We start from the raw sequence: 16568 nt of genomic DNA on the forward strand, positions 1-16568 counted from the left end.
ACAGTTTATCTGTTGTTTTTAATTACCAATAGACTGGAGATTGTACTGAGCACTCTGCAATGTAGGGTGTCATAATATAGGAATATCTGTGACTTGATGATGGAGAATCGCCGTCAGTAATCCTGCGAAGAAGAGTTGTATGTACGTTAGCGTTACGTTCACGTTATAAATGACGTCTGAGAACCCTTGGAGATTGATTCGTCATTCTGCAAACGAGAGTAACTTCAGCACCATGCTCATAATAATGGTTTTACATAACTTGTTATCGGAGAATGATTGTCTGAACTCTGCAAGGAAGGGTTACAGTAGCCCCGCTCGCTGATAATAATAAACGATCGCTAATGCTACGTGTTGGAGATTGCCTCGCTGCTAATGACATATTAATTAGGCGGGGAAAAGTACAGGTGTTGTTCTCTACCTAGAGAGGAGGGGACATTTAAAAGAAAGACATCACTGCAAGGGTTTAGTTGTCAACTAGCAGGCTGATGGGGCTGTCAAAGGAAATAAAGGGCGGATTGATCGTAAATTGTCAAAGTGATTCTTAATTGGATAAGTGACAGGTTTGATTGCGGTGATATCATATGGACAGCAGGTTGGCACATTGTCATTGAAGTTACATTTGCAGTCGGCAAGGAAGAGACAATACATTTCGAACTGTTTACTTTTTGGATGCCCTGGTGTTTGGACTTGGCATTTTTTTGGTGAAACTATAATGTGGTTGTCAAGGTGGCATCTTAACCCGGCGCCGGAACTGGACATTTGGTGATGTTGTCAAACGGACAGCGATTTCTAAAGACCTGACACAGAGTTATGACGTATGACATTCTTTCGGACTATTGTAAGGTGCTAAATATTCTGAGGTAAAAGAAAAATCGGATGATAAAACTGGATGTCAAAGTGACTTAAATACAATTTTGGTAAGACTACATATAAAAGTATAGACGATCCTCATTGGAAGTCCTAAAAGTTTCAAACGTATGGGAAACTGGTCACGTTTAGTTTACTGAGCTGCTTATAGGATGATTTACTAAATAACACAGTGTTTAGGACAGGCAGTGAATGGGGCTTAATCATATTGAAGCCGAACAAACGGTACGGTGGAGGACGATTGAATTGTGACTGACGAAATAACTTTGAAAAAGCACCGCCTGGTTTGGATTTTTTCTAAAAACAAAAAGGAACTATATGATCAAAAAGTGTGGATTTAATCATTACAGGCTTACTTTTACAAATATTTGAAACACAAGTTTACCGACAAAAATATGGAGAAGCACAGTGACATACACTCAGTGGAGAGCGCATCGTCCCGGGTGGAATCTCCAAAAATAAACACGCGAAATGACGTCATATCACGCCATGACGTCACATCAAAGTTCCTCTCAATCGACGACCTGCTGCGACCAGACAAAAACCAAAACAAGGACTTGAAAAACGAAATCCGGGCATTAAGCAGTCCGAGATCACCTACTACCCCTGATTCTGACTCAGATCCATCTCCCCGTTTTAGTGCCTTCACGCCAACAAGGCTTCCGCAGGCCTCCGCGGACGTTCAGCAGTCCGGTGCGTTTATTCTCCCCACGCAATCCCTGTACCCTTCCATATCTGCGGGAATGGGGGCCCCAGGACTGCCAAATCTTAGCCTGCCAACGCAGATGTCCCCTTATACTGACTTTAACGCGGCAGCGTGGATGTACCATCCGAGCATCATAAACAGACAACAATTCTTTGGACTAAGTGGTAAGTTATATGGGCTAGGATGGTTCGTTGTGCACATTATCTTCGTAATTCTTTGGCCTAGGTTGGTTCCGTTGTGTACCTTTTCTTCGAAATCCCTCGGCCTAGGTTGGTTCGTTTTGTACCTTTTCTTTGTAATTCCTCGGCCCAGGTTGGTTCGTTGTGTACCTTTTCTTTGTAATTCCTCGGCCCAGGTTGGTTCGTTGTGTACCTTTTCTTTGTAATTCCTCGGCCTATTTTGGTTCGTTGTGTACCTTTTCTTTTTAGTTCTTTGGCCTAGGTTGGTTCGTTTTGTACCTTTTCTTTGTAATTCCTCGGCCTAGGTTGGTTCGTTGTGTACCTTTTCTTTGTAATTCCTCGGCCTAGGTTGGTTCGTTGTGTACCTTTTCTTTGTAATTCCTCGGCCTATTTTGGTTCGTTGTGTACCTTTTCTTTTTAGTTCTTTGGCCTAGGTTGGTTCGTTGTGTACCTTTTCTTTTTAGTTCTTCACTTTCCTAGGCCCCTATCATGTCCCATCCCTTCTGTATTCTATTACTAATTTAGAATCGTCAACTTATCACTTCTTATTTCCTTATAATCATGCTTTTTCCATTTCCATTTCCATTTCTTATTCTTTTTCTTTTGCTTTAAAATATTCATATCTATTGCCTTCGAAGATTTTAACCGTGACACACCAACTACCCTCTCGATAGGTTAATTCAGCTGCTTTTGGCTTTCACAATTTCAATAGAAAAAGGAAGTATGTATACTCGTTTAGGTAGGTTCAGTCATGACAGTAGGCTGGTTTCGCGATACTTACGAAGAGCTACAATCAAGAAAGTAAATTCAAAGTTAATGCAATTTATCGAAGATTTGTTCCCCGATTGCTTCAAAAATAGATTTACGAGTGTTGTATTAATGAATTCGAACCTGGCTTGACGACACCACAGACCTTCGTACTTCGTCGTTCGTACAAATGGTGCAATCTGCCTATTACCTGATTGGTCAATTATGATTGGACAGGAGAAGCTGATTAATTTTGAAATAGACTTGAGCAGGATCAAATAAAAACTATCAAGAAAACCCTACGGTATTCAAATGTATCAAAATTCTATCATAATTGGTTATCATTATCACAAACAACTATCATTTTTATTTTGACCTAAACTTAAGACTGTGATCAATGTTGACCCGGCCATCATATCTAACGCAATTATCAATTATTTCGTCAACTATCTCTTTCTAGTCAAAATAAATGAAGGAGATATTGACGTAATCGAATTCGGTAAAAAAAAATTAGTGCATGAACTAATTTTAATTGGAATACATGTATTTCAGTTACTCTAAAATTCCAGTTACGCAAATCAGGTATTTGATCCTAATCGATATATAACATTTTCTAAGCAAAATACCGATGCGAGCACCACGGAAAAATTCAATGAATTCGTTCCACTTAAAAAAAATTAATGCTTTAATAGAATCAAACAAACATCGCGAAGAAGTCGCACAAAGTAGCGGCGTAAATTTCTATTACACTTTTTTTTCTCAAATTACTTCGTTTTAAAATCATAGGAAACCGCACAAAGTTATTTTACCTCAACCGGAAATCTCAAATTAAATCCAGCATATAAATTTATTGAAGTTTCAAATTACTAAATTCACTTCAATTAAACGAATAAAAATCAATACGTTTTGATAGTGAAGTTTCATTGCGATGCCACGGGGAGGTATCATCAATTATTGGCTCAGCTTACGCGAAGAAAGATTCAATTAATGGGATTACAGAAGTGATTTGATTCCATTGTCGAGGCAATTAACGAGCGATCAATTTAAGAGAAATATGTTAAATTCTCTTGAATTAAAGGCAGTTTGCGCTTAGAGGTTTGATATCATTAGAATCTCGTTTGCATCGTGCTCGACGTCTTCTTTTACTGCCCCTCTTTTTTGAGGCCGCGGCTTTTGTGCCACAACTGTAACCGCTTCGGTTGGTACAAAACTATGGATAAGGTCAAAAAGCAGTTAAATCACATTTCAATATTTAGTTGGAGGTGTTTTGAAATACAATGTAGAAATAGAAACCTCACTGTCAGTATTGATTATCTTACCAAACGCCGCCAAGGGTGGAATTTCGGCCCAAACTTCGACAAGACGTCTCAGTTTTGGCCTACCTTTTCGCTCCATCATCGCGCTGTTTGAGACAACCGATATGTAGGCTACCTTCACTTCGGGGTCAGTTTCTTTAACGTTGTAATCGACATTTCTGACAATGCGTTTCCTTCGATTTTAAGAATGGATAAGGAATTTCAATCTATCTATTTATTCATCCTAAGAGGAGAAGTACTTACAAATTAAATGCATCAATGAAGCAGAGAAAACGCTAAACCGGGAATAACACAGATAATACATTGGAATGTACTGTATATACATGACTGTGTATAGTGCGCGTGATTAAAAAGCGTTAGTAAGCAGTTTGGCGAGGGTCATTTCAGTAGAGTTAAGTTATCATGATATGGGGTTTTCAAACCTGACTTGCCTCGTTCATCAAAACCACCACCGAAAAAGGTTGAAAAATAACAACCCGGTTGCATCTTAAAGAAGTATACCCACTAACCAGCCGCTTAATGGCAATAATAGCGACAAAGAGTGCGTTCCGGAGTGATGTGGACCACTCGCTGCCCCCGGCATCTTTTCATCCGCATCTCCATCTCGAGACGCTGACAAAGGGCACGGAACGCCGTAATTAAACCCTATTAGGGACAGTCTTCAGCTGTGTTACGTCAACAAACAGCGTCATTTGCGTTCTTTTAGGATGATGACATGCTTTTACATTTTTTACCAAGGTGTACTGTTCAGAATCGATGATATAGCCCTTTGAGGGGATAAGTGGTTCTTTTTTTATAAGTAAATGAAGACGAATTGGATGATTTGAAAATCTAATATACGGTTCTGAAATTGAAAAAGAAACGAAATCTTTTAGGAGTATTTAGATTAAAAAAAGATATCTCGTCCACTAGAAAAAAGTGTTATCAATTTACGTATTTTTGGCCTAGGCCTTGCATTAAAAACCCTTATCGGTAACTATTTTTACGGAGCAATAAATGGTTAACAATGGTCAAGTAAATTTCAGACAACCTGGTGAATCCTTGGGCCCGTTCGGAGTAATAGCTCAGCAAATACGCAAGTAGGCACCATGAAACCTCACTTGCATTTCTTGTCTCAGTGTACACAGCAGCATTGTTGAAATTTACATACAATCCATATTAACATAACCGAACAAATTTCCAATTCACAGTTCATGCTTCAAATTCTGAACGAACGGACCTCCCGTTTAACGCTTCAAACCCAATTAAACATTCAAGGCGGTTGTCTTGAATTGATGATATCACAATGTATGTGTTATCTGCCTCCTATCGACCCTTTCATGCGGCACTAGTCACAGGTGGGAGGATTCACAGTGTACAGTCGTGGACACAAACAAAAATCCACAGTTATGCTGCCACTTTCTAGGAGAAGATGTGAATAGAGTCTTAATGAGAACAGCGGTCCTTTTTTACATGGGCATTAGCGAAGCTGGTTTTGAAACGAGTAGAAACCTGTCCTCTCAAAATAGATTCTCTTCAAGGTAATTTGAAATGTTTCCTCAATTTTCTATATCAATCACATCTAAATAACTCCATACACCATTTAACAAACCAGCTTCTACTTAATTCGTTGCGTTTAGTTTCATGACAAGTTGTACAGGTGACTTAAAAACCCCTTGAAAACCCCCACCTCCACCAATTACGCCTCATGCGTTGAATCGGTGCATTTCTATCCATTTCTCGTTCCTTTTCTTTATCTTATAACTGCTTGTTTTCGTGAGGTCGAAATATGATATGACCCAATCCAAATTGAAATTGGAGCCCGTAGCGTAAAAAGCGTAACCGGATACAGAATTTGGACACTTTGTACGAGCTTCTGCCGACCGTGGCGCTGGTTCAAAATTCCCAAAGGAGTGTCAACCATCACCCGGCAATCCAGTGCCCGTCTCCCCTCCTAGTCTCTTCCAGTCCCCGCCTGACTGCACATAATCAAAGCCGGTTGACTGACATGTCTATTGCTCCTCCTCATGCTGAGTTATCCGCTCGATTACCTCAGGAAAACGCCACTAATAGGTTCAATGGTGCTTGAGAGAGGATTTTGCCCGAGGGATGCAAGGATGAAGCAGCGATGTTACAGCGCCTTTTCACGGCGTATCGATGCGGTGAGGCGATTGTTTTAAAGCTACAATGACCTCGGCCGCTAAATCTGACAATGATATCAAACTAAAAGCCGTTCCGTATTTTTGAAGAGAACCAATTCACTAGTATTGACTCTAGTTGAGAATGTTATGTAAGCATTCCTGGATGCCATCTCACAGCCGCATAAGAACGATTTTTTAATGAAATTGTATACCGCCTAGGGGTTTTGACCGGGGGGTTCTAAACGCCTCAATCTTATTGTTTCTTGGTGGGGTTCCTTTATAAAGAGGTCGCGTCTTTCCTCTCAAGCAACCTCGATGGAAGGTTCTAGAGACTTGAGAGAGCTGAGACTGCCTCTAATGCACCGTCCTGTTATACTCCCCGCAATCCTGGCTGTTCAGTACTGCATTTGGGGGAGGTAGCGCTTTGAGCAGAATTTATCTGGATCCTGCGCTCTATATAAGACATTATTGTATTGTATTGTCTGTATAGATACAAACGATATCATTTGCTAATTAGGATCTAATTAACACAGTGGCTAATAAAGTGCCACACCCAAAGCGTTAGGTAAAACAACTTGTATCCATACACATTATTCCCAAATTAGCCTCATAGGAAATTGATATGCCTAATTGGCATTATCGAGTAGTTGGCAACACCAATTTGGATTCTTTCCCGGAATCCTTTTTGGTATAATCATAAATCGCAAGACAAAATCCAAGCCTTCCTTTGTTAGGGGTGTAGCTAGCGGGGTGTGAGGGGTGGGGGGGGGGGGGGCCCGTTCTGAAAGAAATACAATTCCAATACTTCATTCACGTGGCTTAATTGCCTAAAACTTCATTTGCTCAAAATTTCTGAGGTATTTTCAAATTCAGATGACTATACTGAAAAAAAATGAATGGAATGGGAAGGAAAAATAATCAAATTTACTGTCCAAAAACGACAGGTGAATTTCCCCAAACTTTCTCGTTTAATGGCACATGCGCGGCAAAAAGCAGCATGGACTAACTTCTCAGATGGAGAAACTCTCTTCGAAATGTTCGATCGTAACCGAGACCAGTTTTTACTCAATACATAGACTAATTAAGGGGGAGCGAAAAAAACACTAACAGCTTGTTTCAGACCGATAATGCAGTTAATTAATTTAGAGAAAATCATTCCGGCAGATGTTTAATGCGAAATGCATTAGAAAAAATCGCTAAGACGACAGCATTGACCTACCTAATTTCCCTGTAATTGCAAAGATCTGAGGTGAAAAAAGTTTCATGGAGTGTTCTGGATTGATTCCTTAAAGCGGCACGGACCAATTACTTAGTTTGTAGATAATGATATCCAATAAAGGTGCAGCTGATCTATATCTCCTAATCGTATGCTTTTAAGTCGTAAGGAGGTATATTTTGGCGAAAAAAATCTTCTCTAGTTTTCGTCTTAAAGTTGTATCACCAATATCGGGCAATGGCAATAAGGAATGCCAATCAATTCCTATCAAAATACATCTTGTCTTCGATCGCACACTTGGGCTACGTTCAGTGCGATTTTCGCGCCGGCAAAGAAGTTAAACTATTTACGAAATTACTAGTCTGATATCGGCATCAATTGATTGTTGCGACAAGTATGCGAAAATATTTACAACGATAGATAAGGCTAACCTCTCAGCGTTGTTCACTTCCCAGAAGATCACTTAAGCGTTGCATATCCCAGTCTGTGTTGGCCGAAAAACTCTTTAAGGGTTGTGACCACATGCACCTCCATTTTGGCTAGAACTTGAAATCCTAAAGCTATGAGAACCCTTTCAAAATCAAGGATCGGAGTCAGTTCTTTGTTTTCTAGAGAATAGACTCCGAGCCACAAAATTGGCATTCACTTCATTTTGAATGAGTTCTAATTGCTTTCGCATTTCAAGTTCGAGCCAAATGGTGGTGCCTGTGGTCAATCCTTTATTTGTATGTCCAACGTTAGCCCTATTCTATCTCGTTGGTTTAGAAATACAGGCAGCGATGCCACCCCGGGTGATCGCGTGCCTCCTCTTGATCTTGCCTCTATCACGACTGACATTACTGACAAGTGTGGTACCAATAACACGCTTGTCAATTTCACCTCAACTATCCTAATATCGTTTATCAGGCGATTGTCGCAATCGAGATGCAAACAATTAGGTTCAGACGCACGGCAAGTGTTTCAAAGCATCTTTCAACGAGAGGAATTTACGCCGTTCTGTGTTCGGTTGAGGATCTAGCGTAGAGAACCATACAAAGGGCAACACCTGCCCAGGACCTAGCGTAGAGAACCATACCAAGGGCAACACCTGCCCAGGATCTAGCGTAGAGAACCATACCAAGGGCAACACCTGGCCAGAATCTAGCGTAGAGAACCATACCAAGGGCAACACCTGCCCAGGATCTAGCGTAGAGAACCATACCAAGGGCAACACCTGCCCAGGATCTAGCGTAGAGAACCATACCAAGGGCAACACCTGCCCAGGACCTAGCGTAGAGAACCACACCAAGGGAAACACCTGCCCAGGATCTAGCGTAGAAAAATACCAAGGGCAACACTTGCCCATGATCTAGCGTAGAGAACCATACCAAGGGCAACACCTGCCCAGGATCTAGCGTAGAACCATACCAAGGGCAACACCTGCCCCTCTTTACTAGGTGGAGCCGGCCTCTTTGTCTTACGACTCTGTATTCACACAACCTCCTTTTGTTTTCTAGCACCGAAGAACGTTGGTCGAAGGGCCCGAAAGCCGGGTATTGATAGGAAACCACGACAGGCGTACTCATCTAAACAATTAGAGAGACTAGAGACAGAGTTCAAGGTAAATGGTATGAAAATATTAATGGCTGGGTACATTGGAAAGATTTCGAAAACTGTGAAGTGTCGGGATTCTTCTTACGCGAAAGCATAATTCACACACAAACCACAGTGCATCCTTCAAGAAATTGGCAGTACTGAAACTGTAACCGAAGAAAAATGACTGGCGATGTCTGAGCGTTGTGTACCATCATAAACGATAATATGTCGCGAGATCGGATTATTGCTTTGATCAATTGACTTAACTTTGAACTTATATTTGAAATTGTGACATTATGGAATTGACAGATGTAGCAGCCATCCCGGTAATGTTACTCTTTGCGTGGCCAAGTGAAATCTACAACTTAGGCTCCCAGGTCAAGGACGCAAAATGCATTATAACGTACGACTTTCTCAAGTGACAACCCCCAGCATTTCATCCTGTATCAACCACAGGCTTCAAGCATATTTGAAGATGCTCATGCAAGAAAGTGGCTAAGTGTATTTTCCCCATTTCCAGCTAACGGGCAAAAACCATTTGTCAATTACGCCAACGGAAAATGCACGAAGACACGAGCCAAGTTCACCATCTTCAGTTGTTGTTTATATACGGACAATTATTTACCACTGCAGCTGGGTTTAAAATTCTAAATAATTTCTTGGTAATTTGCTTCAGAATGATAAATACCTCAGTGTTAGCAAGAGGATGGACCTATCGCAGGCCTTGGAGCTGACCGAGACGCAGATCAAAACATGGTTTCAGAACAGACGGTAAGCAACAAAATCTAAAAAAGTATACGATAACGCCGCGAATTAGTGACGGTATTTGGTGGCCACTCAATGACATATTGCAGAGAACACTCTCACATATCTACCGATATATCTTAGAGTAACGAGACTAGTTGGGTTACTCTAAGAATATACTTATCTATGACCAAACTGGTCCTATGTGCACGTGTGAGGCCAGCGCCTACCACCGGATTGCCATGAACTCGTCCGAGTATCTGTCCAGGAACTGACGCAAGGACAAGAAACACAGAAACACACCGGCAGTGTACGCAGGGCCAGTATGATCTGGGAATTGTATCGCCGGATGTTAAAAAAAGAAAACCATTTCTTTTCAGAACCAAGTGGAAGAAACAGATGACGGCTCGTCTAAAGATCGCTCAACGCCAAGGACTCTGGGGTCCGCCCTACTGGGGCGCATGCGCATCTATCAATCACTATCCCGGCATCCTCTCCGCTGCTCCCGGATGTCCCACTGCGACTCTGGCGCCATCTTACGGACTTAGTCTTGCGACAAGTTGAAGGGATTATATGGAAATGACCTTGAACATTTGTGACTCTAGGAAGCGTTTTTGACGACGCCATTTTGTTATCCTAAAATGAACTTGGGGATAACACGGCCACAGAATAGCCGTATCATCATATTGTGGCTGGTGTAAGCTTGGTCGGGTTCGATTCTTGGGATTAAGTACGTAAGCCATTGGTTTGAATCTGGATATTTCTCATCAATGTGATGCTGTAATGAGATGGGTAGCTGTCGAGGGTGGACTACGTTCTTACATCACCCCATATCCATTATTTTAGTTCATTTTTGACTTAACGATATGTGTGTAATGCTGTACATAGGGTCTAGTAAGACCATCAGAAAAAATAAATGATTTAGTGTAATTTCCTTTAATAGTGATCAGACTTTACATACGCTTATGTAACACAGGAATTGGAGATACCCTAACACTAAACTGGCATACCGGTGCATCTCGCATATTCCCCTAGGAATTTGCAGCAGTTATATTGGTTGTATATCATAATCGCACCGCCGAGGTCCTCTTCAAACCGTTTTCCATTATAGCAGCAATCTGTCAATGAGAAAAAATAACTCGATCAAAATCTGCTCATATCTTTGCACGTAATCAAAATGACTGTCACGCGTGGATGTACTAAGGACGCACCAGTGACGCTTCTCCGGCCCTGCACACAAACCCCTGAGCCATTAGCCCTCATTTGCCAGTAAGGCCCATATTTTTCGGATTTTCCGCTTTTTTGCCGCAAACTCTTTTTGAGTCAGCTGATAGTGATTTTTTATTGGTTGCGGGACAAGAATAACACGCCGGCGACTGTCGAAAACTAACAATCGAATTTCATTAGCCTTACCTAAGAATTGTGGACAAGTCTTTGCCAAGCGAGAATCTTGGCAACCAGCCATACAATCCGGGTATTCCGAGGCCACGTCACAGCAGACGCTGACAACTGGAAGACAAGTGAAATGTTCAGTGCTGCTAGGTATCCATGCCGGCCATACCGACTTACCGGCGGTGAACCAGGCAAAAATGCTCCTCCTTTCAAGGATGGATAATACGCACAGCATTCGGTAGATCGACATGGTGCCGGCGTAGCGCTGCTAGCGTTTCCTGGAGACTGGTAACGATTGCATCATGCCAAATCCCTCCGCCCGAGACATACCATAATTTCAATCAGGAACCGATCTGTAAAGAGAGGGGGAGAGGGGAGGGGGTGGCTCTGCCCCTCGGTTCTGCCTTTGTTGAAACACGAATGTTACCATCAAGCAGTATGTTGGCGCACCCAGTATGGAAGAACCAGAAAAACTATTTTAATAAATGTAGACTTACGGAACAAAGCGAGACAAAATGCTGAAACGAAAATAAAATTTCAGATTTTTATTACACGAGGACTAAAGAATGTACCTACATAAGTCGTAACAAAAACATATCAGCTCGCCTTATACATTTTTGGTCGTAAGGTAAGACACGAGGTGTCGCAAAAATTACTAAAATTTACTGAACATACAGTTCTGGAAAATCCTGTCGATACATACCCGTTCTCATCATGATGGCGACTGCAGCAGTGTGTCCTAGTGGGAAGAAGCAGACGGCGACTCAAAGTTTATACCAAAATTCAGTGGACCGAACGTGCCATATCTGTCAAATATGGTTACACAGGCCTTGCACTTTTGATGTATCACTCTCCAAAGGCATGGTTCCTGCAAGCCTGCATCATTTCGACGTCGATACTCATTCACGCGCCTGGTGATTGCTGTAAGTCTATACTTACTCTTATTTTGATAAATCTGTCAAGAGAGACGTTTACATGCAATTCTCCAAAGGCACAGTTCCTGCAAATCTTCATAAGTATCATTTCATTACACATAGGTTCGTCCGAAGAATGGTGTTGTCCCAATCATACTGTTGATAAGCACTCAAAACAGAATGGCCAACTGGCTGCTCCAACTCAAACACTGATGACTCAAGTCTAGCTATCCCACGCATAAACTTTTTATTTATATGGACTAGCTGATTGTAGCCTAAATCATTAGCTTTACCATACATTTCATCTGCAATTCATTACCGAGATGCCAGCAGCTCTCACCGGTACTCAATAGGCGGCGCCGTCGCCAAACTACGTCTTGACGTGAGTGCCAACACAAGCCACCATTTTGGATCGTTGCGTAGAAGATACCAGAATCCCAGCCACCGTACAATGTACACCTAATGTACACACATTTTATTTGTGTGCAGAACTCTTCATTTGCATGCAAACGCACAGTTATTCGCTCAACCTTCAGATGTCTCTGATGTCGTTTGACTAGTCTGTGTATGTTGCGCATCTACATCCGATATTCGATTGTAAAATGACCATTAACCGGATTTCATGAGTTTCAGTGGATTTAGCACGCATGGATAACGCGCCTAGGTCATCAACAATCGTGGTATTTGTTTGTCAACCGCCATATGTTTAAGCCGCCATAATGATCGAGCATCACCAAACAGTATCGTAGATTCAGTAAAATATCGAAAGTTGTCGGCGGCCACGGCAGGGCCTTATGTGGTACCTCATCACAGTTTTTGCAATTTATAAAAGTCATACTCCGACGTTGGCTTTAATTACATGTGAACTTGTGTATTTCACAAAAAATGAAGGAAATCCCAGATAACCTTTACATTACATTATAAAATTTGTGTGGGGCGCCTTTCCACCGAACAAATCGTGCTCAAGGCGCTGCCCCCTCAAAGTGCCTCGCGTACAGCCAGGTCTTTAACTGACATTTGAATTTAAGGACATCTGAAGCATCCTGAATATGAGATAGGAGTTGATTCCAAAGAGATGGAGCGCAGGCGCGGCAGAGAAAACCCTGTCGCCAAACGAGGTCCCAGTTCGTTTTGGCAGCAACTTGACAGAGGATACTGACGACCTCGTGTGGTGAGTGGCCTCTGCAAGTGGGAGATTTAAGCAGCCAGGGGCTAGTCCACGAAGCACCTTGAAACAATGGAGCAGCACCTTGAACACGATCCGGGACTTAATTGGCAGCCAGTGAAGTTCCTTGAGTACAGGCGTGATATGGTCACGTCTGCACGTCCTCTTCGCAGCCCTGTTTTGCACCAGCTGAAGAGGCGCAAGTGTCTTGGCCGGCAGCCCAAAAAGCAAGGCATTGTTGGAATCAAGTCTGGAGGTCACAAAGGCATGGACAAGCCTCCCAGTGCACGACTTGTTTAGGTGCCGTCTGACCCGGCCAATCTTATACAAGCCATAGTTGTCTGCCGTACAGACTTTCTGCACCTGGGTTTGAATGTCCATACCCTCATCCAACCAGACACCAAGATCCCGCACACTGCCCGACTTAGGAATCCATACTCCACCCACAGTTACTCCCTGCACCGATCCGACCCTCCTCCGACTCACAATGTTCATCATATCTGTCTTTGGGGCATTAAGTGCTAATTTGTTAGCAAAAAGCCAATCTCTAACATGCGCTATGCACGACTCCATCCTGGACACAGCCTCGTCACGCTCAACACCCTCGTCGCACTTCATAAAGCCAAGAAGCTGGTTATCATCAGCATATAGTTGGAACGGGACTTCCCATTGACGCATGATGTCTCCCAGTGGCAGGGTGTAGACCGTGAAGAGAATGGGCCCAAGAACGGAGCCCTGCGGTACGCCATAGCTAAGAGGAACAGGAACTGAACCTCTGCCTTCAACAGTCACAGACAACCTCCGTCCATGGAGATATGATGAAAACCACTCCAAGACAGTCCCATCTAGATGAAGTCTTTCCTGGAGCCTACGAATGAGTATCTGCTGGTCAACCGTATCAAAAGCGGCTGATAGGTCCAATAGAACAAGGACCGCCTCCTTACCACTATCAAGACCAGTGAGAATGTCATCTGTAACCTTGAGCATCACAGTTTCAGTACTGTGACACTACCGATATGCTGACTGATTAGTGTCAAACAACTCGTAGGTGGACATGTGCTCTTTCAGTTGCGATGCCACAACACGCTCAATCAATTTAGAGATAAACGAAAGATTTGAAACCGGTCGGTAGTTGGCAAGAATGTTTTTGTCGAGTGATGGCTTCTTCAAGAGTGGCTTCACTTGGGCTGTACCTGTGCTGCAATACTTAGTTATGAGACTCCTGTATAGATGGCGCTGCTGAAGCAATAACGATACGCAGCACTGGTAAGTTATCTTCAAACTGTGGGACATTTGCCTTGAAGGCTAGCTCACCCCTGGCCCATATCTATTTTTGCATGGGAACATGTTGGAGAGAAGATCATTGTCTAAAACTTCGAGAAGATTTTATTTTATTCAATGAATAATGAAGGAGATTTGGCGATGGAAACTTGGCTAAGCATGTACACGTATAACCATTTCAGGTGAGACTGGTGTAGGTGTGGCTGGATACCTGAGTACTGTTGTATGTACGGCCACGCGAAGCCCTAGGTTGCTTGAAATTGATGAAAAACAGAAAATGACTATGGAAACTTTCCCGGGTACGTTTAAAGGGAGTAATAGACCATCATGTTTAGGATGTAAAGGGTGCAGAGGCAGAAGGTACGAATGGGTAAACTGAATTTTCTCCGGTGTTAAATGTGCAGTTTTCACCTTTTAAATTTTCTTTCCCAAAGGTCCTCGCTTTCAAAATACGATAAGCTGCATAAAATGCAGTACAGGCAACTTACTATTCAGGCACGCATCTTTGGAAGGGAATTATTTACAGAACTATGCTATTCTGACCCTTGTGTGGTGTACCTGGTGACCCCGTAGCAAGGACCCTCCCATTCATGCCACAGAACTATAATCCTAAGCCTCATGTATGTACACTGACCTGGAATGTTCATTCATAACGTGCTCAACTAATGTCCATTCATAAAAATATAAACATTTGGATCTACATATCCATTGTAAATTCCAGTGCCACCGAAGGCCCTTTCCTCCGCGCCAATGCCCTCCAATGCCCTCCAAAGGCATTGTCCTTGGCATTCGTGCTAAGCCCCAGTCACCTAGACGCCAGGCTTGTCAATCCTCCAGCTCGTGCTATCATACTCATAGGATTAACTCTGGCTTCACTGGTTATACAAATCTAATTAGAGTTTGAGACCCTGCATATGACTCCAAGAGAAATATTTGGACAGGCACTCAGACCCTGCAGGAATGTGACACGTTGTATAAAATGGACTTTAAAAAAATTCACCTTTGCGATTATCACACTTCCTAATCCCTGGTTATCTATTAGTATTTTCCTGGGATATATTTCAAAATGGGTTACACGGCAGCCATTTTGTTTTTTATTCTATCCAGAATGTGTGGTGATCTTGTTTCCATTGAGGCTTCAGGTCCGCCCTCTACGTGACTGATATTCTGACAGAGCTCGGGCAGTTGGCCACAACTTCTATTTATTTTTCAATTTTGTACTGGGCATAAATACAGGTCATTTTATCTATTACCTATTTACGCTGGGTCCCTTCGTCAATTTTTGACCCTGGCCCTTCGGTAAATTAATGGCACCAACCCACCAACCAAGTCCAGCAAGATCGAATCTCGCCGAGTTGATAGTCAATTAAGTACACAGGGTGAGTTTGGTGACAGTGGCCTGCCAGTGATAAATGCATCCTACAAACACACTCTTAATCGTCAAGAAGACTCAACGTCTTTTTTCTAAAGCTGGAACACTTTCTGAAGTGGTCAAAATAGCGCCAGTGTGTTGTTGAACTCCGTCGAATGACTGACGCATGTCACTCAAACTTATGCCATACTTAAAAAGTTTAGGTCAATACGGATGAGGCTAAACTGAGAGTCCATCCGTAGCAGTATTTGTAGGTTATTTAGCTTAAATTTGGTTCAGCCTCAAACAAGAGAAAGATTGGTAACTGATGTTTGTTCATCCACCGAGGCGCTGTGATTACAGACATAAGAATGGAGTTTTAGGTGACGTATTAAAGATGAGTTTGCCGAGGATAAATATTGGGTATTTATCCGGGATCAACGGAGTGGGGCTCTTCTTTAAAGCTGGACACCTGTTGGCTGTGACCTCGGGTCATTTGGGGTAGAAGAACGGGGACTTGTAGGTTGAAACTCGCAAGCCCCTGTGTCGCGCCCACCCGGATATACGCTAATACGGGTGGAAACTCTCCAAAAGGATGGCGAAAAAACATGTTTTGGATGGTGCCCATATGGATAGTGTTGATTTTCACTAAATTTGAGTAGGGTAATTTTTCCGTTCTTGTTTTGCAACACTCTGCTAGTATTTCCGTAACCTTCAATAATGCCTGTCAATCAAGATATATGTCCCGATAAACACATTCGGGCATATAAACACCTGACGTCATGAAGGCAATTGGCTGTACGGAACGTCTATCAAGGAGTTCAGTTTGGGTAATGACCTGTTTTTAAGCTTGTTCGATTTACCCGCTTGCCTGGACACTAGATACCCTGGGGAGAATCAACTTTAGTACACTTCCGCGTGCTGTGTTCTACCTTGGTTTGGTGGTCGTCCTGTGGCAGTTCAAGTATACACAAGAATTTTGCTTCGTTTTTAAA

General features: G+C 42.5%; 1 protein-coding gene across 1 annotated transcript; it reads left to right on the forward strand.

Annotated features, from left to right (window-relative positions):
- The first annotated feature begins 1262 nt into the window (after window positions 1-1262).
- LOC135498356 (homeobox protein ceh-12-like) lies at window positions 1263-10404 on the forward strand. Its single transcript, XM_064788613.1, has 4 exons — window positions 1263-1737; window positions 8648-8751; window positions 9403-9497; window positions 9851-10404. Exons 1-4 carry the CDS (start codon window positions 1263-1265, stop codon window positions 10032-10034), a joined length of 858 nt encoding a protein of 285 aa, XP_064644683.1. The 3' UTR covers window positions 10035-10404.
- The last annotated feature ends 6164 nt before the right edge of the window (window positions 10405-16568 follow it).

This window comes from Lineus longissimus, chromosome 13, assembly GCF_910592395.1.
Source record: "Lineus longissimus chromosome 13, tnLinLong1.2, whole genome shotgun sequence".
NCBI lineage: Eukaryota > Metazoa > Nemertea > Pilidiophora > Heteronemertea > Lineidae > Lineus > Lineus longissimus.

What these genes read in the sequence shown, in the direction of transcription:
- LOC135498356 (XM_064788613.1), top strand. Translation starts at nt 1,263, where the DNA reads ATGGAGAAGCACAGTGACATACACTCAGTGGAGAGCGCATCGTCCCGG. An exon ending in ACAATTCTTTGGACTAAGTG is followed by an intron (nt 1,738 to 8,647) that starts GTAAGTTATATG and finishes TTTGTTTTCTAG; the next exon opens with CACCGAAGAACGTTGGTCGA. An exon ending in ACATGGTTTCAGAACAGACG is followed by an intron (nt 9,498 to 9,850) that starts GTAAGCAACAAA and finishes ATTTCTTTTCAG; the next exon opens with AACCAAGTGGAAGAAACAGA.